Source organism: Abramis brama, assembly GCF_963993115.1.
Source record: "Abramis brama genome assembly, chromosome: 15".
Classification (NCBI taxonomy): Eukaryota; Metazoa; Chordata; class Actinopteri; order Cypriniformes; family Leuciscidae; genus Abramis; species Abramis brama.
Window position 1 is genome coordinate 24,496,863 of NC_139977.1, and position 21,775 is coordinate 24,518,637.

Below are 21,775 nucleotides of genomic sequence, written 5' to 3' on the forward strand. Positions count from 1 at the left end.
TGCTAACTGCAGAGCGGTTTTAAGAGAGAGGGGTCTTAGATCAGCCGACTGAAGTGGCTCGAAGGGAGGTCCCTTAAGAGCTCGTAGAACCAGAGAAAGGTCCCAGGCCGGCACTGAAGGTGGCCGAGGCGGGTTGAGCCTTCTGGCTCCTTTAAGGAAGCGAACGATGAGGTCGCTTTTACCTAAAGAAGAGCCAGCCACTTGCACATGAAAGGCTGCGATAGCTGCCACATACACTTTGAGCGTGGAGGGGGAGCGTCCCGTGTCCAGCAGCTCTTGGAGAAAAGAGAGTACCGTTGGTACTTCGCAAATATGTGGGTCGAGGTTCCGAGCTAAACACCAGCTGGAGAACACTGACCATTTAAGGTGGTAGAGGCGCCTAGTAGACGGAGCTCTAGCCTCCATAATGGTATTCAGGACACCTTCTGGGAGGTCCTGGGGTACCCGTTGAGGGGCCATGCATGGAGTGCCAGATAGTCCTGTTTGCCTGCGTGAGGAGGTCGCTCCTCAGCGGAATTGGCCACGGAGCTATCGCAGACAGCTGCATCAGCTCTGGGAACCAAATCTGGGTTTGCCAGAGGGGGGCTACAAGGAGGACAGCGCAATTGGTCTTCCTGATCCGTTCGATGGCCTGGGGGAGCATTGAGACCGGAGGAAACGCACACGTGGGCCAGCGCATCCCTGCTCTTTGAAAAGAAGATTGGGCAGTGACAGTTGTCTTCTGAGGCGAAGAGGTCTACTTCTGCCTTCCCGAAGACCTCCCATAACAGGAGAACCGTCTGGGGGTGGAGCGGAACATTGCCCCGAGAAAGCATGTCTGCTCCTATGTTCATCGTGCCCGGCACGTGAGCTGCCCTAAGTGAGCGCAGGTTGGCTTGAGCCCATAGCAGTAGCTGTGTGGCTATGGCGAACAGGTTGCGAGACCTGAGGCCGCATGTTGTCCGTGCGGACCAAGACACGGTGTCCCGCCAGATATGGGAGGAAGGTTTTTAGGGCTAGAAAAACTGCTATCATCTCGAGGCAGTTGATGTGTAGGCGTTTCTCCAAGCTCGACCAGAGGCCGGAGGCAGGCCTCATACAGGGCTCCCCAACCGGAGTTGGAAGCATCTGTTGAAATGACCCTCCTCTCTGAAACCATACCCATGCTCACACCCTGCTGGTACCAGCTGGTGTTTTTTCAGGGGTCCAGGTCTTTGATACAGCGCTGGTCCACCCTGATGTTCACAAGGCCCGAGCGCCATGCATGGGCTGGTACTTGAGGTGTTAGCCACAACTGAAGAGGTCGCATACGCAGTAGGCCTAGTTGGAATACTGATAATGCCAAAGCCATAAGGCCCAAAGTCCTCTGAAATGTTCGGAGGGGTACACTGTAGCCCTCTTTGAACGATGCGGTGAGCCGCTGAATTGATAGAGCTCGGTCGAGTGTGGGCCATGCTCTCATATGTGCAGAGTCAAGAACTGTTCCCAGGAACGTGATTCGTTAGCTGGGGGACAGCATACTCTTGTAAAAGTTTTTACCCTGAGGCGGTCTAGATGGCCGAGGAGCCAGGCTTTATGAGTATGGGACTCCGCCTCTGACTGAGTCAGTATGAGCCAGTCGTCGAGGTAGTTCAGAATGTGCATTCCCCGGGACTCATGCTCACGCCCTGCTGGTACCAGCTGGCGTCCTTCCAGGGGGCCAGGGCTTTGATACAGCGCTGGTTTACCCTGATCTGTAGGTGGCCCAAATGCCACGCATGAGCCGGAACCTGTGGCTTCAGCCACAGCTGAAGGGGGGCGCATACACAGTAGGCCACACATGCTCTCATATGTATGGAGTCGAGAACTGTTCCCAGGAGAGTGATCCGTTGGCTGGGGGACACCATAATCTTGGCAAGGTTCACTCTGAGCCCAAGGCGTTCTAGATGGCAGAGGAGCCAGTCGTTTATGGCAATTCAGAATGCGCATTCCCCGCTGTCTCGGGGGGGGGGGAGCCACATCCATGTTTTAGGGACTCGGCCGTCCGGCCGGCTTGTGAGACTGTTGAAACAGTGTTTGAGTGTAGGGGTGCATACATCACAGTAGGCACACGTGCTACGTTTATTAAACTTCCAGCGTGAGCTAGGGGAAAGTTTAAGACTGTGGAAACAGTCGTTGTGTGTAGGGGTGCATACATCACAGTAGGTACACGCGCTACATTATTAATCTTCCTGTGTGAGCTGGGGAAAAAATTAAGACTGTGGAAACAGTGTTTGTGTGTAGGGGTGCATACATCACAGTAGGCACACGCGCTACATTTATTAAACTTCCAGCCTGAGTCAGGGGAAGATTGAAACTGTGGGAACAGTGCCTGTGTGTAGGGGTGCACACTTTTTAGTGGGCATGTAACCTACAGAATAGAGCTCCCTTTTGTGCTCTATTTGCATCACCGTAAAACCGGCGTCTGTTTGCAGGCGTGCGTGTTATGAATAACAGGCCCATTGACTGCAACATCAACATTTCCAGCCACCTGAGAAGAGGGGACTGGGGAATGTAGCATATATTGCTGGGATTGGGGGGCGGGATCAATTTGAGGCCGACCAACCGCGTTTTCGGACGTTGACAAAGAGAGTGAGTCACGCGGGGCGGGGCCGGCGCAAGCTCGTTCGATTCAGCGCAGCCGAGATTCGAACTCAGGTCTCCATGGCAAAAATTTCAAATTCCACCACTGATCCACAGAAGGGGTGTAATTTAGGCCGGGAGCCAGGTCCACTCCTGTTTTTTGCTACCTTTTTTTCACTATTATTTCCTATTATCTCACAAGTTGATAATGATCTGATCAACCCCAACTCGGCCCCCAACAATGGCCATATAACCCTAAAATTGTGCATGGTGTATCCTGACACATAGGGGAAACTAGCAGAAAAACATTCTGGGGATTGCTGCCTTTTTGCTGTCAAATATCACCCTCAACATACCCCAAAAGACAAAAAAATGTCTGTCTGCCTGACAAATTGTCATCAAAAGTGATCATTTTCAAGCATTTTATTATATATATATCACTGATTCAAATGTACATGAAAAACTTCCCAAGTTTATGAGCTTCAATTTAAGTCCAAGATGACCTTTCTATCTAGAGGATTATAGCTGGTATAACCAAAGTTCTCCACTGTACCTCAAATCGGAGAAAACAGAACTTTCAAGCATTACCATTCCATATGGGTTCCATAAGTCCACAAAGTCCTCGCAACACAAAGAATAAAGATGACTCTAGTGTTCAGTCTGTTATCAAAAAGCCAACCTTCAATAGAGTAAACGTTAGTAACCTTCTTTACAGGTAAACAATCTTTACAGCCAAATGGCGAAACTAAAATACAGCTCAAACATAAAATAGAAAACAGTTATTTGGTTCTTAGATCTTTTTGCTGCTTATCCATGCTGTACTTCGACTATTGGTCATGTTAGTGTATTGTATTAGTGTAGAATATCAACTCTCAATCATCATTTTCCTCCTCTTCCTCATCTTCATCTATATTCGTATGGATTTCATCAGTCAAATCATCTTCATCTGTTTCATGCTCTCCATGATGGTGACCTCAAACGAAAACATTTTCAATAAGACATCAACATCTAAACCTCTGTTAATTCTCAATAAAAACTTCTGTAGACGTGTGACAGAAAATAAAGTCAGTCTGGTTATTATTTATATTCTACACTAATACAATACACTAACATAACCAGTCGTCGAAGTACAGCATGGATTAAGCAGCTAAAAGATCTAAGAACCAAATAAATGTTTTCTATTTTACATTTGAGCTGTATTTTAGTTCCCTTATCGGTCGGTCACTTTCTATGTCCGTCATGACCGACTGATAGGAATTTCGCTAGAGAGGCCAATCTACTTCAAGTGAAACTAAAACGAGCCAATACACATTGGCATGCAATCATTTGCATTAGTTGTTCAGCCCTGCAGGGTGGGTATACAATGAGCAGAAGGTGCGATTGCATTTCAGGTTTTTGCTTCGGAGCCAACACTTCGATGTGTTTTACATATCTTCAAGGAGATTGTGAAACTGAGCGAGCTTCTTCTTCTTCTTCGGACCTCTCCACACTGGTGCGGGTGACAACACAGCAGCGCGAGCGGTCTTTTTTCTATCTCTTTCTTTTCTTTTTCTTTTTGTTTTGACTTAAGCAAACAAAAGCTGTTCTCAAAGCTGATTTGAGAGCACTCAAATGCCATTTTCACGGCTGGTAAGACCAGCGAGGAGAGAGAGCACACAGACAGTTGCACATTCCTGTCTGTGTTCGCAGTGACCGCTCCCCTGCGTGCTTCAGCACTACTGAGAGCAGTCCCTAAAAGAGCTTACACTGACAGAACTCGTCTTTATAAAGATGACATTCTATCTGTGTGTTTCTGTGAATGCGGTCGTTACCTGGGATCGCGGGATGGCACCTTTTACTGCCAGAAACCGTTCCGATGGCTCCTCCTCCCTCACCACTCTTGATGGTGGCGCGTATCACGCCAGTGGAGCGGGCCATTGCTATGCAGCTGTGCCCTAACTCCACTTGGCGCGGAGAACCGTGTCTCCCTTCCCGGGCCTGTAAGTACTCGTCGGACCTAACCGGCAAGGCATACGTGTGGGGAAGCCGCTCCACTACAGTGACAGCAGCCAATGCCCATGTCTTGCGAGCGGAGATCGCAGTCCTACTGGCGAAGAATGCGATAGAGCCGGTGGTGGGTTCAAAATGCTCACGCAGAAACGCATTTTCAAATGCATCCGTCCCCAAGATTGGTTTGCAGCGATCGACCTGAAGGACGTGTACTTTCATGTCTTGATTCTTCCTCGACACAGGCCATTTCTGCGCTTTGCGTTCGAGGGTCGAGCATATCAGTACAAGGTCCTGCCCTTCGGGCTATCCCTGTCTCTTCACGAAAGTCACGGAGAGGGCCCTTGTTTCCATGATAGAACACGGCGTGCGCATCCTCAACTATTTCGACGACTGGCTCATATTAGCACACTATCGAGATCAGTTATGCGAACACAGGGACCTCACGCTCAGGCACCTCAGCCAGTTGGGTCTTCTGGTCAACTGGGAGAAGAGCAAACTCGCCCCCATGCAGAGGATCTCTTTTCTCGGTATGGAGTTGGATTCGGTCGCACAGACAGAGGCCTCACAGAGCAACGCGCTCAGTTGGTGCTTAACTGCTTGAACACCTTCAAAGGCAGGACGGCGGTCCCACTGAAATTCTTTCAGAGGCTCCTGGGGCATATGGCAGTGGCAGCAGCAGCAGCGGTAACTCAGCTCGGGCTGCTCCATATGAGACCACTTCAGCACTGGCTTCATGGCCGAGTCCCGAGATGGGCGTAGCATCACGGCACTCACCGGGTGACAATCACACCGGCGTGCCGCCAGACCTTCTGCCCGTGGTCAGACCCCTCGTTCCTGTGGGCAGGAGTCCCCTTGGAACAGGTGTCCAGGCATGCTGTGGTGCATGCGCAGAGCAGAGACGTGCTGGTCCGTACGGACAACACTGCAACCATCTCATACATCAACCAACAAGGTGGTCTACGCTCCCGTTGCATGTCGCAACTCGCCCGCCATCTCCTCTGGAGTCAGAAGCATCTGAGGTCACTTCGAGCCATGTATGTCCCCGGTGTGCTTAACCGCGTGGCCGACGAGCTATCACGAGCTGTGCTCCCGGGAGAATGGCAGCTCCACCCCCAGGCAGCTGCAGTACCTTAATATTCACAATTACATCATTCCGCCAAAAGCTTTTCCCAAAAAGGGTGTTTTTTGGCCCCTAAGGCCAAACGGGGCTGAGGTGGGGGTGGTCATTATCAACTTGTGATGGCCCAAGGTATAAGATAATAGGAAATAATAGTGAAAAAAAGGTAGCAAAAAACATCCTGAGGAGTGGACCTGGCTCCCGGCCTAAAACACTCTATTTCCGCCTTTCGCCGATGAGTGACGCAGATTTGAAAACTCACTCAGTGTCCGTTCTAGGTCATGCAGAAAGACCCAGCTCGTCGACAGTGCGAGAAATGACGCGGAGAAGCTCGGCGTGAATGTTTGCTCAGGTGTCGATTCGTTCAGATCCTGGTTTTGTGTGTGAGTGTGTGCGTGAGCGTGCCTGTGTGTCTGTCTTTCTGTCTCTCTCTGTATGTCCTGGTAAACCCTTGTGGGTGTAAAATGCCCCACAATGATGGCAATATCCGTAATCCTTGTCCTTATGGGGACAAGGATTTTTTTGATCCACATGAGGAAAACAGCGTAAAAATTATCTAAGTGATGTTTTTTGAAAATGTAAAAATGCAAAAAGTTTTCTGTGATGGGTAGGGTTCGTGTAGACTATTTTTACACAGTTTGTACAGTATAAAAAATGTGTGTGTGTGTGTGTACACTTTGTGATGGGCACTTACAGTGAAAGGTCATGACAACAGGCTATTTTATATGTGCTTGCTATTTAAAAAGATGTATAAATCTGACAAATCATGTTTCTATTTAAGTCTAGTGTTTTGCACAAGTTTCTGTAAGGGTTGTGATAAGGGGTGGGGCTTGGTCTATGTTACGTACGTGTACGTATTTAGAGTGTTGTTATAGGGAGATGTGGGTAGTTTGGTGTGTGTGTGTGTGTGTGTGTGTGTGTGTGTGTTTCAGATACTCTTTGGATCAACCTACAGCCTATCAGTTTTTCCTGAAGGATGATGACGTCTCGGTTCACCCATCCAATCACATTCCACCACCTTCCTCAAATACCCGTATCTTTTCCACGTCCCCAGCTTTTGGCTCACTTTGACATTTGCATTTGTTTGGCTCGCTGTTGTTTTCTGTGTGTCTATCGTTTGCATTAATCAACTGTCCTACGTGGTGCGCAATGTATGTCGCGCGACTTACTAACCTGCTCCCTCCTTCCCAGCCTCACATGCACCGTGATGACTGAACAAGGATGAACAGTAAAACAAACAAAAACACTTCACAACCACTATGACAATTGATTAATGCAATTAGACACACTAGTTTAGGAGAGTGCCACACCCTGTAAGTTTTTGTTATATGGTAGATAGTGTAGTTTTGTTAGGGCGTCTTGACGCCGAAGACTTTTCTTTTCTACATTTTTCGTTTGGTAGTTAGTTTAGTTGCATTGATCTTCTAGGTAGTTTGTTCTGTTTTATTTATTTATTTCATTTGGCATCTCTCGAGCTCGCCCTCCCACCTTGGTTTGTTTTTGTTTAGTATTGTTAATTGTCATTTTTCTCATTGTTTTTAAATATTGTAAATATTATTTTCTCTTTATTCTTCCACTTTTGGGTTCTATAAAATAAATACTTTTGAGTGGAGTTTTTGAGTTGATCTTTTTCCTTTCATTGCCCGGTCCTTCATATTAAGTTATACGCACATCTTTATTTAAATGTTATACTCCCTTACCCCTATCTAAAATCAAAAAGGGACGTAACAGTCTAGGTCATATCAAATATGAATTATGAACTATTTTACTGTGTGAAAACATACACAATAAAGAAAAATACACTGTCCAAAAAAGCAGACCATGCGTTTTCCTCAAAGGGATTTAGTAACTGGAAGAATATGCTCTTGTTAGCTTTGAACGCCACCAGAATTGCAAATCGCACCATCATGCAGTCACAGTTAGTGCTCAAGCAAACCCAGTAGATTCACAACTCTCAAGTGCCTGGGCAAAGCAACAAGATAATGCTAGGCACTGCCTGAAAAATATTGTAAGTTCAGTACAGTACCTAGCTAGGCAGGGTCTGGCACTGCGAGGCCATGAGACCCAAGATGGGAATCTATTTCAGCTTTTGAAATTTAAAGCCAAAGATGATGCTAGTCTCTCTAGTTGGCTATCCCGTTGTCATGACTATACCTCTCCTCCAGTGCAAAATGCGATTTTGCAATTGTTAGGAAATTGTATTGTCAGAAGTATTGCAGTCTCTATCCAGTCTCTACCAGTTTTGCAGTACTCACTCATTATAGATGGCACTCAAGATGTCTCAGGAGTAGAGCAAGAATCTATCTGTTTTAGATATGTGGACCATGACCTGATACCACAAGAGGTTTTTGTTGGTTAATATGAAGTTCCAGGGACAACTGGAGTGGAAATTGCTAGGGTGGCTGCGGATGTCCTCTTGAGGCTAAATATTCCTATGAGTTGTCTAAGGGGTCAGACATATGATGGTGCAGCCAATATGTCAGGAAGACATTCAGGAGCACAAGCAGAACTTAAAAGACAGCAGCCATTGGCTTTGCATGTGCATTGTGGGTCACACTGTCTTAACTTGATCACACAGTCTGCTTGCCTAGCCAGTCCCATGATAAGTGATGCCTTGCAGTGGGTCCATGAGCTAGGGACATTAAGCCACCAGTCTGGGAAATTTAAGGCCTTATTTTCAGCAGTAGCAGCAGGTTCAGAAAAACAGTCGTTATCACTCAGACCACTGTGCCCAACCAGGTGGACAGTCCGAGGAAAAGCTATCAGAGCAGTGCTGTCTCAGTATGAGAGTGTTTTATCTAGCTTGGAGGAGATGGCATCAAATGGATCTAACACAGGTGTGAGGGCAAATGGACTTCGAGAGAGATTTGAAAAGGGGAAAACTGTGTTTGGACTTTTTTTGGCGTTAGAAGTGATTGATGAGTTAGAGTGTCTGAACAAATCCCTGCAAAAACGGACAGAAACAATTGCAGGAATGAGAAGGTCAATAGACTGTGTCAGATCTACTCTAAAAGGCAAAAGAAATGAGGACAGCTTTCAGGTGTTTTTTCAGAAAGCAGTGGCAATGGTTGACTCCCTTGGGATTGAGTCTATTCAGATTCCTCACCAAAGACAGCCACCAAAACGTTACACTGGTGGGGCGAGCCAGCACACTCCCAAGTCAGCTGAGGAGCATTATAGAACAGAGTTCTATAAAATGATAGATTGTGTTGATGCTCAGCTTCAGGACAGGTTCTTCAACCAACCAGATCTAGATATATTGCAGAAGCTAGAGGAAATTCTACTGACTGGAAAAGTAAATGACATTGTTGATCACTATCCAGAACTGAATTGGGATAATCTAAAAGTCCAATTAGCTATGTTTCGGACTAAAAATACTTTCAAATCAAGTATTGAAGTGGCTAATATCATGAGAGGAATGGCTATTGAAGTGAGAGGCTTGTTTGATCAAGTTGACACCCTTGTCAGGCTGCTTTTAGTCATCCCAGTCTCATCAGCTGAGGCTGAAAGAAGTTTCAGTGCTCTTAGGAGACTGACAACATGACTCAGATCAACAATGGCACAAGTGAGACTTAACAGTATTGCTGTGTGCCATGTCCACCAGGACAAACTGGACAAAGTTGATGTCAAAAAAATACGCCAACGGTTCATTTCTGTTAATGACAGACGTAGACATGTTTGGCTACTTCAAATAGTAAGGAACAAGACAGTAGACACAAAGTTAAGTGAAGTTAAATCTCTGTCAAACTGCCTCCTTGTCATTATTTGTTACCTGTAACATTACAGAATTAATTATTGCATTACACTATAAGCGGAGTAAAGTTAATAAGTCTGTCAAACTGCCTCCTTGTCATTATTTGTTATACCTGTAACATTACAGAATTCATTAATTAACATATTCAATGTTCAATTAACATAGGTCAATGTAGACTAAAAACCTTAATACATTATCCTATTCATTTCCTGAATCCTCAGCTTCCGGGGATGTCCCCACCAATCTCAAAATCAAACCTACGCCTCTGCGGAGTGTCGCAGGAAAGGCAGCCGCCTTTAGTGAGCGCGGCCTCGGCGTGTCTCAGGGCCGAGACAGACAGCGCACTGGGTGTGCCTGTAAGACACGGGGGAGCACATTTGCAACAACGCGCTCTGCTCTTTTAGAAATGGAAGCGTTTATAAAGGATATTCGCCAGATGCCACAGGGAAACGTTCAGCTGGGCGAGGTCTGCCAAGGCGCTGAAGCTGTTTCGCTGAAGGGCTGTTCGACGGCGAGAGAGGCTTCTGAATCCGGAGAAGTCAGCGACGAGGTAAGTCTCAGAGCTGAAGGAGATTAAATCTGTCTTATGGCGAGTTTTCTCTGAATTTATACTCTCCAGCCACGTCCAAATTGGCGCGCTCGAGGTTGGCAGGGCGCCAAGCACTCCCATTGGACCGCACGCCTCTGCTAACTCGCCATAGGTTTGTGCAGTTGCCGCAGCACAGCCAATCAGCCTCGCTCAGACGAGCTATGATGCTCTCGCTGTGCAGTTGCAATGCGTTTTAAAATAAAGGCTTCAATATTCTCGAGAAAAGGAGTTTTCCCACAGCGTTTACACTGCAGTACGAGAGAACGTTCTCGTAAGGGAACTCTAGACTATTACTGTAATGCATTACTTGCTGGTTGTCGTGCATCCTCAATAAACAAGCTACAATTAGTCAAAAATTCAGGTGCTAGAGTTCTTACTGTAACTGTTGTGTTCTGTTTAGTTTGTTTTCATTGGACTTGTCTGACTGTCACCATGTCACGTGTCATCTTTACCATCATTATTAGTTCAGTTGTATCACCTGTGTCTAGTTAATTATCATCTGTTCCACCTGTGTTTCTGTCATTAGTGGTCATCAGTGTAGTATTTAAGTTCCTTCAGTTCAGTCAGTCTTTGTCTGTTACCTGTTGTACTTAGTGTGTGTGAGTATCCTGCCTGTTTGTACCTGTTGGAATTTATATCAAGTAAAAGTTTGTATTGGAGCCTTTTGCCTCTGTCTTCTTCTGCCTGCACCACACCCTGACACTTAATAGATCAAGAAAATATGATCATATAACACCATTTTTATTATCTCTACACTGGTTACCTATTAAGTTCCATATCAATTACATAGTATTGCTACTGTACTGACCTATAAGAACCTAAATGGTTTAGCTCCTGTGTATTTAACTGATCTTCTATCGCCGTACAATCCATCACGCTCTTCACAAAACTCTGGACTTCTGGTAGTACCTAGAATATCTAAGTCCACTAAAGGAGGGAGAGCGTTTTTACATCTGGCTCCTAAACTCTGGAATAGCCTTCTTGATAATGTTCGGGGCTCAGACTCACTCTCCCAGTTTAAATATAGGTTAAAGACGCATCTCTTTAGCCTAGCATTCATATAATGCAGCTCCTAACCTTATACAGTTATATCAGATCAAATGCACATGATTATTCTTGCTTAATGTTATGAACAGCAGCTACGCTAATTATTTTCTATTTGCTTCTCTGTTTTATCTTGGGATGCCCCTCCTGAGGTAACTAGAGAGTACACCAGCTTCAGTTTGGATCCAGCCTATAATGAAGACTTCAGATGCCCAACACCTATAAAGAGACAGTGCCAACTCCTGCGAAGACTTCAGATGACGCAAACTCTAAATCAACATGCACCAATGCTACATTTTTCTAAATGTCATAATCATTTGTTAACAAACAAGTATTCATTACTTCAATGAGCTCATTGTTTCTACATTAAATTATCACATTGTTTAAATTTACACATTTTTTCACTAAATGTGATTTTGTATATGTAGCCTACATTTCTGAATACATAACTTAGACAGTTTCCTCTGATAATAGATCACTCTAAATTGTTATATGGACTCATGCACTTTCTGTAAAGCTGCTTTGAAATGATGTGTATTATGAAAAGCGCTAAAAGTAAATGTGAATTGAATTGAATTGAATTGAATAAGGTCAGCCGCAAAAATGACTGGGCCCACGCCTTTTCAGCGAAAATGTTTGGCTGCGTGTCTTTAGTAAATCCTGACAGCAGTTTTTAATGACAAAACAGGGTTTGCGCTGACGCAAGCTGTAAGTAAATTTGGCCCTTAATCTCTCAAGAGTATTAAACAACTCCATAAACAGCATTACCACCTTCACTTATTACTAACTGGATTGACATTATTTCTGTCAGACGTCTACAAAAAATCGTACTGAGAATTAACAGAGGTTTAGATGTTGATGTTTTATTGAAAATGTTTGGTCACCATTCTGGTGATTAGTGTTTGCTTTAGTTGGGCAGTTTGACTCTTGGGGCCCTATTTTAACGATCTAAGCGCATGGTCTAAAGCCGGGTGCACACTGTGCAATTTATAATAGTCCTTTACGATTGTTGCTTGTCATATTGTACGAATATGATCATCTGTGTAAGCCATGTCACACTGTAAGATCTCAGTTATCATAAATGCAAGACTGTACGGCAGTCAAGACACGTTTAAAACGGACGCACGAAAGAAAACTTGTCCGAAGTTTTACATCATCAATCAATGACACGTTCGGTGACAGTGAGCTGCATTACACGCGGGATTAAAATGGTGGCTACAAAGAAATCTCTAACGTTAATTTTGGTCATGGCTTGTTGTCTTGAAAAATTAAGACTATTTGGTGGTCGTCTTAGGAGAAGTCACTTGTCAAATCTTTATGTAGGCTACACAGTAATAATCTTTTACATTGTAATCCTTTTATTTTTTCTATTTAAAGATGTTTGTGTGCTGCTGCGCGTCCCTGTGTGTGTAATAAGCAGAGTGTGTGCGCATTGTACACCCGCCTATAGGCGCATATTACTAACGCGCTCTTTAAATAACAAAATTATTGTGAAAACAAAAATATTCCGCCATTGACTTTAGACCAGGTTTCAGTTGATTGTATTAAAAAATAAAAAGTTCTTAATTCATCTTTGACAACTGTCAGTTATTCAGATATTTTTGTTTTAACTCAAATTTTTTTTTTTGTGCTATTTGAAGTTACTTGTTTTACATGGTTGACTTTTAAGGAATTCATTTGATTAATTCTAACTCAGTTCTTATTATGTAGAATTTAATCAATAATGTTGCTTGTAATCTGTTGCCAGAATTTTATTGAGTAGATATAGTGTATTATTTTTTACAGTGCTGAATTAAATATTACACCTAAACTTACAGCTAAACAAATTATTTTCAACTAACAAATAGAATAGATTTCAAAATAGATTATTTAAAAAAACATAAAAACAAACAAAGTTAAACTTAAAATTTTAAAAAAGCAAGAACATACATTTGGGGGTGATGATAATAGAACTGACAGGATGCTTAGTTTTATCATTGATACTGATGAGTCCATGTGGAAGTAATTTGTGGCAGAATAATGCACAGAATTTTGTTTGAAATGGATGTACGACCTAGGAGGATTTTGAAGAAGAAGAATCAAATAAAAAAGTTCTGTTTTAGGTCACCATTGAGGTGGTTCCATTTATCCATTTTTATTTAAATATTAAAATGTTAAGGGTTTTCAGTCATTAGTTTTCAACAATAAGTTTCACAAAATAATTTGAATCCACATATTTATAGGCCTCGTGCCTTTTGCCTAATTAAACATGTTGATGTTTCATGTTGGAGACAGGTGCTAAAAGACTTTCTCATTACTGCCAAATAATAGCATCCATCAAAGCGAGTGAACTTACTGCTGTAGCAGAAGAAAGGCCTGCTGGATACACAGACCTCATCTGTCCATCGGCCCAAATACTGGAATGATACTGCTGTGCAGTGCTGATATCCATTTTCGTAATCTTGATTATTTCCATTATCTGGTTGTGCCTGTAACCCAGGAATTTGTGGTCTCCAGTTTTGATAACTGGTATTCTGATTGTTTGACCAAACCCTGTTTCTGTACAGTCCGATCCAGACTCCATATCCACCTGCTGTCTCAAGGATCCTCTGGTTCTCAGTCTGATTTCTCACATTGGCGAGATCTGTGTAATGATCTCTGCAGTATCTACGAGCCTCTGACCAGGTTTTACTGTCATAAATCCTGATGTAACTCTGTGTGGCACCTGAGATATTTAATATGACAAATATATACACATTAGCTCTCATGGAACTTTTTTATTTATTTAAATTAATATCTAAAACAAAAGAAATGCCCTTACCATCGTAGCAAACAAATGGCAGTGTGTTGTCACATGACAAATCATACCATTCCCCATCACTAACCATGTAAACACACAGCTGGTTCCCCCCACTGTTGTCTGGTTCATGATACCAGTTCCTGAAATCTCTCTCTCCTTCCTGATAAAAATCATTATCCTCCAATGACCATCTCCAGCTGTTCACATCATCATACTGTCCAATCCAGGCTGAACCAGTGTAACTCCCATTAATTGTGTTAATCAGACTGTTCATTTCCTCCATGTTATCAATGGTGGCCAGATCAGTGTAATTCTGTCTGCAGTGTCTCTGAGCTTCAGTCCAGGTCTTAGACTCATTCACAAAGTGATACTCCCGGGATGATGCTAATGCTGTAAATAAAGTAAACGTATCTAAAATAAAGTTTTTTTAATGTATCGAAGTATCCTAAATATTTGTGATAAATTCAATATGATCCAAAATCTGAGAATGCTAGAAAAGATTTACTTTTTCCTCATTCAATACAGCCTTTACAGTTATAAATTATACGATCATTAAAAATTGTGTGAAAAATTAACTGAAAAATTAACATGAATTTTAGAATATCTATCATTTAGTTTGTCTTCCTTTTTCTTATGTCACAAATTTTCTTATTTGATCAGTGACCTTTGAACCCAACTAAACATGTCTACTCTTTCTTGCAATCGATGTGACCACACTGAGGCAGTATGTGATAGATTTCATCAATTATTCTCCAAGATAGAAAAGACGATAAAGGGATAGTGGACTATCACTGGAATGACACAAGGGTGAGTAAATTATCACAGATTATTCTGTATTATATTTAGGTGAACTATCCCTTTAAGATACTCACCACTGTAGCAAAAGAAAGGAAATGCATAATTGCAGTTTTCATCTGTCCAGCTCCCAGAGTCACTAAATGACACTGCAGTGCAGGATCCTGCAGTATCTGGCTGTCCTGACGTCCAGTTACTGAATGAAGAGTTGCTCTGATCTGACCAAGATCTGGTTCTGTACAGTCCAATCCAAACATAATAATAATAATAATGATAATTATTATTATTCTGGGATAAAAACTGGATCTTCTGGTTTTCAGTCTCATTCCTGATACTGACGAGGTCTGTGTGATGTTCTCTACAATAACTCTGAGCTTCAGTCCAGGTTTTGGACTGGTAAATGTAAACATACGTATCACTGGCGTTTTCTCTTCCTGAAAGATATGAATATCATAATAAGTTTAGAGAGAGGTTGGTTTGGTTGTTTTCAATTTTTGTTTACTGTCTTTAGCCCTATTCGGACGGGACTAGTTTCACAGGGGGATGTTAGAGAAATTTCTGTTTCACAGACGTACTTTGAGATTTTAATCCTGTCCGAATCTGCCATGTCTGTCTTTTTCTCACACGACCTCTGTAAAAATTCCAGAGCAAATTACCTACTGTTTTTCGTCAAACTCGGCGGTCCTCAGAGAAATCTAATCTCGTCCGAATGCGACTGTCTGTGATTGCCGAAAATGTTTTTTTCCAAAACGCTTTTTCTTGTGTGTTTTGGTCAACGTGAACTACCGTACAATCTCTCGCTATCGCGCCGGTATTCAAGTTTCTGCTTTTTGCCTATTTTTTACAGTCTATGCTTTTTGCGCACCGATAATGGATGTAGATGTGTTCGGTACACTGCGAAGAAATAAAAAAATGAAATCAACAAGAAGAGCCAAATCACGTAAACTGTTAAGACTGGCTACTGTAATATAAGTTTCAGGTAAGATTACTTTAATTTCTGCACTTAGGCCTAATTACATAACATGTAAATTATATAAGTTAAAACTTTTTATTCCAGTGGGTTTATTATAAGAACCCAGTTCTATAAAATCATGATGATAAATGTATGTTTAGTTTTTTTATACTACAATTTTGTATAAAATGTTTACAAAACACTAAATACGTTAGGACGTTTTACTTTATATTTCAAAGTGCTTAATTTTGAATTAAGCATTCTGAACACGTGATCTTCTGCAATGCCCACATGTAAAACACAGACACTCCTACCTCGGTAATAAACACGGAGATGTTAGTCCCGTCCGAATCCGTAGGCTATATGAAATCACAGACGTAGGTTGATAAGAATTGTAACTCAAACGTCGTTTGGAAAACTAGCCCCATCCGAATAGGGCTTTTGACATTCTATTGGAACAGCTTACCATCATAGCAGACAAAAGGATAATAACTGGTGCAACCTGTTGTATACCATATCCCCATGTACATAACCACACACACACTTTGTCCTCCATAATTGCTTGGTCCTGGGTTATACCAGTTCCTGAAGTCTTTCCCTCCTTCCATGAAGAAATCACTGTCCTCTAGAGTCCAGTTCCAACTGTTCAGATCATCATAGAGTCCAATCCAGGCCAAATCAATGGAATCGTCATTCACTGTGTCCAATAACTGGATTGTCTGTTGTTCATTTTCAATCGAGGCCAGATCAGTGTATTTGTCTCTACAGTATCTCTGAGCTTCTGCCCAAGTCTTGGATTCATTCACAAAGACATACTGAGGGACACACTGCATGAGGGTAAAGAAACCTGTTGAAAACACAAAAGGGAAGTTGACATCACATGATACTTTTTTATCTCCCTGTTTAGACATCGCAGATTCATAATGGTGACTGCAGAAAGTCATTTTTCTACAATAGCATTGATAATTGACCTTAAGTGAAGTAAACATTATACTGATAGGTGTCCAAAATGTACCATAATTATCTATAAGATATAGATACAGTGGTGGCCAAAATTATTAGAACACCTGACAGTTCTGAAAATATAGATTTTTTTTTGCCTCCAAACAATGATTTCATTTCATAATGGTCATGAAACATGCAGATGGTTTCTTCACATCAAATATCAGAGGAAGTGAGTTGTACTGTTTTTATCCACTTTTAACTTTAAAATTTGGTGTGTCCTTTTGAGCAGGACCTATCTCTGACATAGTGTCTATATATTTCCTGAGAACTTCAACACTAATGTTATCCCATGCCTTCTGCAACTGAAGCCAAAGGCTTTCCTTTGAATGTACAATAGATCTGTCCAGTTTATTTTCCAACTTTCCCCAAATTTGCTCAATGGGGTTGAGGTCTGGACTTTTGATGGGGCCAGTCCATCATTTTCAACGTTCCAGCAGATTCCTTCCGTCGCAGGTAGTTCCGGCAATAGTTGGAAGAATGTTTAGGGTCAGGGTTAGGTTAGGGTTAGAATGTTTAGGGTCATTGTCCTAAACATTGGAAAATAACAACTGAAACCTTTTAAATATGTTATGCTCTAATAATTTTGGCCACCACTGTATGCTGGTAGTTATGCCAATGTGTAGGCTATGACTCTCAAAATGTGTACTTTCAGAAAAACACATAAAAGGCCCAATTCAGTGTATAGACAAATACAAAACGTATCAAAGTATCCAGATATGAGGTCAAATCCCCACTCCTCCCCACTTTAAAAAAAATGCTTTCCTTGGCCATAACAGGAGTTTTGTCTATAAATCTCCGATCATGCAGTTGCCTTATCTTATTTCATATAATAAATGACAGCTATAACATGAAATATACATTTATTTCTATTTAATAATGTATGTTTTAGTTCATTGTCAGGGTTGATTGAAGTGAAAGGAGCAAGAACCCAATTGCAAGAATGAAGGGCTTTTATTAATAAAAAAATAAAACAAAATGCAAACAAAAACTACACTGTAGGGGAAAAAACAGACTGACGGCAGAACAGGACTGTCTGGACACAGGAATGAATGGACACAGGACTAGAATAATACAAGAACAGAACAAGACACACGACTAGAATAATACAAGAACAGGACAAGACACACGACTCAATACAAGAACAGGACAAGACACACGACTAGAACAATACAATGACAAACCAGAGCAGAACTGCAAACACAAGGAGAATAAATGGACAGCAAACAAGGCATGTAATGAGGGAGGACAGGTGGGGCAAATTAATCAATAATCAGATAACAAGATGGGCGGGGTTAGACAATCAACAAGAGAGCACATGTCACAAGGAAACATACATGTCAAGCCATGTGCTCACACCAAACATTACTAAAACACAAGCACATGGCCAGTAAAACAAATCACAAGCCATGTGCTCACACAAAACGAGACATGAACATGCAGTTAATGAGAACACTCATAAGCCATGTGTTCACACAAAACATGACATGAAAGCACGCAGCCAATGAATGACTGTGCGCTCACAACAGAATACAAACACGTGTAGCATGAATGTCCGAATCCAAACACAGAACCGAAGCCAAACCAGACTGAAGTGCCGGGATCCAAATACCATGCCTCACACATGAAACAAGGCACACAGACAAGAGACAAGACAGACAAAGACAAAACAGGAGTGTCAGGGCTCTGTCACAAAACCAAGAAATAAATACAGAAGTGACAGAACCCTGACATTCGTGTTATCTTTCATGCCGTGTAGCCTATGTGCTAATACACTGCTAAAGTTAATCAAATGAACTTTTAGAGAAAATATATAGTGCCTCGCTCACCCAAATCAAGGTGTGTTGGATGAAAATACAATAAAAACTGTAAAATATTATAAACTGAATAATATAAATCCTGCAAGTTTGCATTATCACAAAAATATTTGAATGAGCAAAATTTCAGTCAATCCACATTCCTTAGCCTGAGCGTTGACTAAGTGGACCTAATTATGACAGAACTGGTTTACCGGGAGTCATAAACAGACGCACAATCGCATAGCGAAGCTCCTCGACAGAGTTGTGATGTTGGTTTATTAATTGACAAGACAACTGTCCTCAGGTTCTTCTCCCAAAAGAAGTGGTGGCCGGTTAAGGAAATCAGCCCTTTGCACAGAGAAATGATTGGGGGCTGGAGTGTAATCGGTTATGGTAATCCATACGGTGACCATAGAAATCTCCATAGTCAACGGAAATATATATATATATATATATATATATATATATATATATATATATATTTATATATTATCTCCTCCTGTTCTTTTAAAAGGCTGTGTCTGTATTTAATGAAGATGATTGATGCATGTCCAACTTGCCGGCGACACACAGGCTGCGTGGCGTGTCCGTTTTTATTTCGGCTCCCATGTGAGTATGGGGTCTCTGCGGAACAAAAGTGGGCGTTTCTAAATTTGTGGGTGTTTTCAAACTAGTAGGTGTTTATAAATCATGCAATGAAAATGATGCCCTTCACCTGACCCCACCCCTAAACCCTACCCTCTCTGTGACGTGGGCAAATCAGGTAACACGGTGGAAAATGCCCCTCTGTTTATGGCCTCACCCACTGATCTGGTAACTCCTATTACTGTCCTGCAGAGACCTACACTTGTCCCATGTTAACAGGTTAGAGCTTGCACACTGCCTGCGTGACACATGCTAGAAATAGAGCCGACGCCTATTTTTCACGAAACACGCAAGCATGTTGGAAGCGTTTCCAGGCAAAATAGAATAGCAAAAGATGTTTATATTTCATTTTGACACGAATACATATTAATAAATAACATTTTGATGTTTGAAAGTCTCTAGGTTTTGACATAAATGCAGATATAAATGTAATTAAAAAAAAAAATTTGATTTTCAAATATTGCACCTGTCAATACGAACGAAATATTCTGTAGCCTATTTTGTGTCAATGCAGCCGACGTCGTCTTTGCTGCTATATTTATGTTTAACATGAAGTATAGGCCTTCCACAACTCTCTCCCCATATGTCAAATTATCACCAGTGAGGCTTATTATGTCACCTAGCAGCAGCAGCGCCGCGTCAGACACGTTTCTGGTGTGCAAAGCATAGAAAACGCCATGCAGACAGTTTTTTTTTTTTCATGGATTTTTGATATGTCCAGATTTAACTTTGTTTCAATAGGAAATGTATCAAGGAAAGAAAATGGTGTTTATCATGCCAAGAATATCATTCTTATCCACATTTTTTCCTGAACAACCAACAAAATTTAAACTCCGAACCATACAGATAACTAGCAGTGATAACTACTTAAAGGGATAGTTCGCCCAAAAATGATATTTAAGCCATGATTTACTCACCCTCAAGCCGTTCGAGATGCATATTTCAATCTTTTTTCAGACGAACATATTTTCAGTTATTTTAGAAAATGTCTTAGATCTTTCAGTGGTTATAATGTGAAGCAATGGGGTCCAGCAGATTCAAGACAGAAAATGTGCATGCATCCTTCACAAAAATAATCCATCCGGCTCCAGGGGGATAAACGAAGGCCTTCTGAGGGTAATCCGTGCAGTTTTGTCGTAAAAATATACATATTTAAAACTTTATAAACGAAAATAACTGGCTTCCGGTGGCGGTCGGCGCGCGTTCATGGAGATGAATGACGTCGTGACGTAGAGCGAACGTAGAGTTTTGTTTTGCTCTGCTCTCTGGCTGCGCTGTCACGCTCGTTCTACGTCACGACGCTTCCTGCGCTACGTGTTACGTCATATGCCAGCAACCATCTCCATGAACGCGCACCGACCGCCACCGGAAGCCAGTTATTTTCGTTTATAAAGTTTTAAATATGTATATTTTTACGACAAAACTGCACGGATTACCCTCAGAAGGCCTTCGTTTATCCCCCTGGAGCCGGATGGATTATTTTTGTAAAGGATGCATGCACATTTTGCGACTTGAATCAGCTGGACCCCATTGCTTCACATTATAACCACTGAAAGATCTAAGACATTTTCTAAAATAACTGTAAATGTGTTCGTCTGAAAAAAGATTGACATATGCATCTCGAACGGCTTGAGGGTGAGTAAATCATGGCTTAAATATCATTTTTGGGCGAACTATCCCTTTAAGCAACAGCAGCATAAATGAAGCCAGTAAAATGTAAAGCAATGTTCACACTTTACTAATTGTTTCCATAATTTTTAATGCAGCAATGCATGCCAAGAACTTGCATATTTGGAAAGTTAGGTCAGATGTTTTAGATTAAAAAAAAACATGTCCAAAAAAAAAAAACAGTATCCAAGTAAGGTCAACAAAGCTATTTCGGTTAGCAACGTGTACAATACTCTTGTTCACAAATTAACTGGTTCCAAAAAAATCAGTATTCAAGGTACATTTTTTACTAATTTGTTAGAATTAGAGTTTTTTTTCTCCACTGAATATAACCTCGCCCCACATAACACAGTGGTGTCAAATTGTCTGGAAAGCAAAATCTAAATATTTAAACAAAGAAAATTATCACATGAAATGAGGAAAATACAAGATTCTGCACTATTTTTAGATCACTAATCAAATAAACACATTTATGACATGAGTAGGCCTATGTAAAAAGGTCTTATTCTTGCTACTATTGAAGAAAATAAAAATCATGATGAATGTAATAATTTAGCAAAAATGCAAAAACAAAAGTTTTTTGCTGTGGTTGACTCCCACATATATTTTTAAATAATGAGAATATCCAAGATGAGGATAAAAGTGTTCCATACCTGAGAATAGTACCAGTGAAAACATGGCTGTGGAGAAACATTATGCATGTTTAATTGAAAAAATAATTTGTACATTTGTTTAAAAAAGTAAATAAGTGCCATTTTTGTCAAATATTTAGTTTACCGGTAGGATCTTAAGACTTCAAGTCGCGTGTCTTGCTCACCGTTTCTGTTTGGTTTTATTGCAGCTCTATTTATATAGAGCAAAATGCTAAATGTGGGTGGGACTATTTTCTTTTATATCACGAAACCTGCTAGGTGACCTAAATTATATACCAGTATTGTTTTGTTCAACAGAAATTTACAAAATATAGATATAGACTATTAGAAGTATACAGTGAGAGACATGCTGTAAACTGAAGAATATGAATGATTTTTTTTCTATTCAGCAGGTTTCCATTCAATTTCT

At 41.5% G+C, this 21,775-nt stretch overlaps 1 protein-coding gene across 2 annotated transcripts in view; it reads right to left on the reverse strand.

The window, feature by feature from the left end:
- The window catches only part of LOC311097817 (macrophage mannose receptor 1-like), a 38,088-nt gene extending 16,549 nt beyond the window's left edge, over positions 1 to 21,539 (reverse strand). For both annotated transcript variants that reach the window (XM_084137694.1, XM_084137693.1), the window contains exons 1-6: positions 21,491 to 21,539; positions 21,367 to 21,393; positions 16,066 to 16,446; positions 14,725 to 15,081; positions 13,874 to 14,242; positions 13,409 to 13,777 (exon numbers count right to left, since the gene is read on the reverse strand). In XM_084137694.1, the coding sequence (XP_083993820.1) occupies positions 13,409 to 13,777; positions 13,874 to 14,242; positions 14,725 to 15,081; positions 16,066 to 16,446; positions 21,367 to 21,391 (1,501 nt within the window). In that variant the 5' untranslated portion in view covers positions 21,392 to 21,393; positions 21,491 to 21,539. The remainder of the gene's footprint in view (positions 1 to 13,408; positions 13,778 to 13,873; positions 14,243 to 14,724; positions 15,082 to 16,065; positions 16,447 to 21,366; positions 21,394 to 21,490) is intronic.
- Between the last annotated feature and the right edge of the window lie 236 nt (positions 21,540 to 21,775).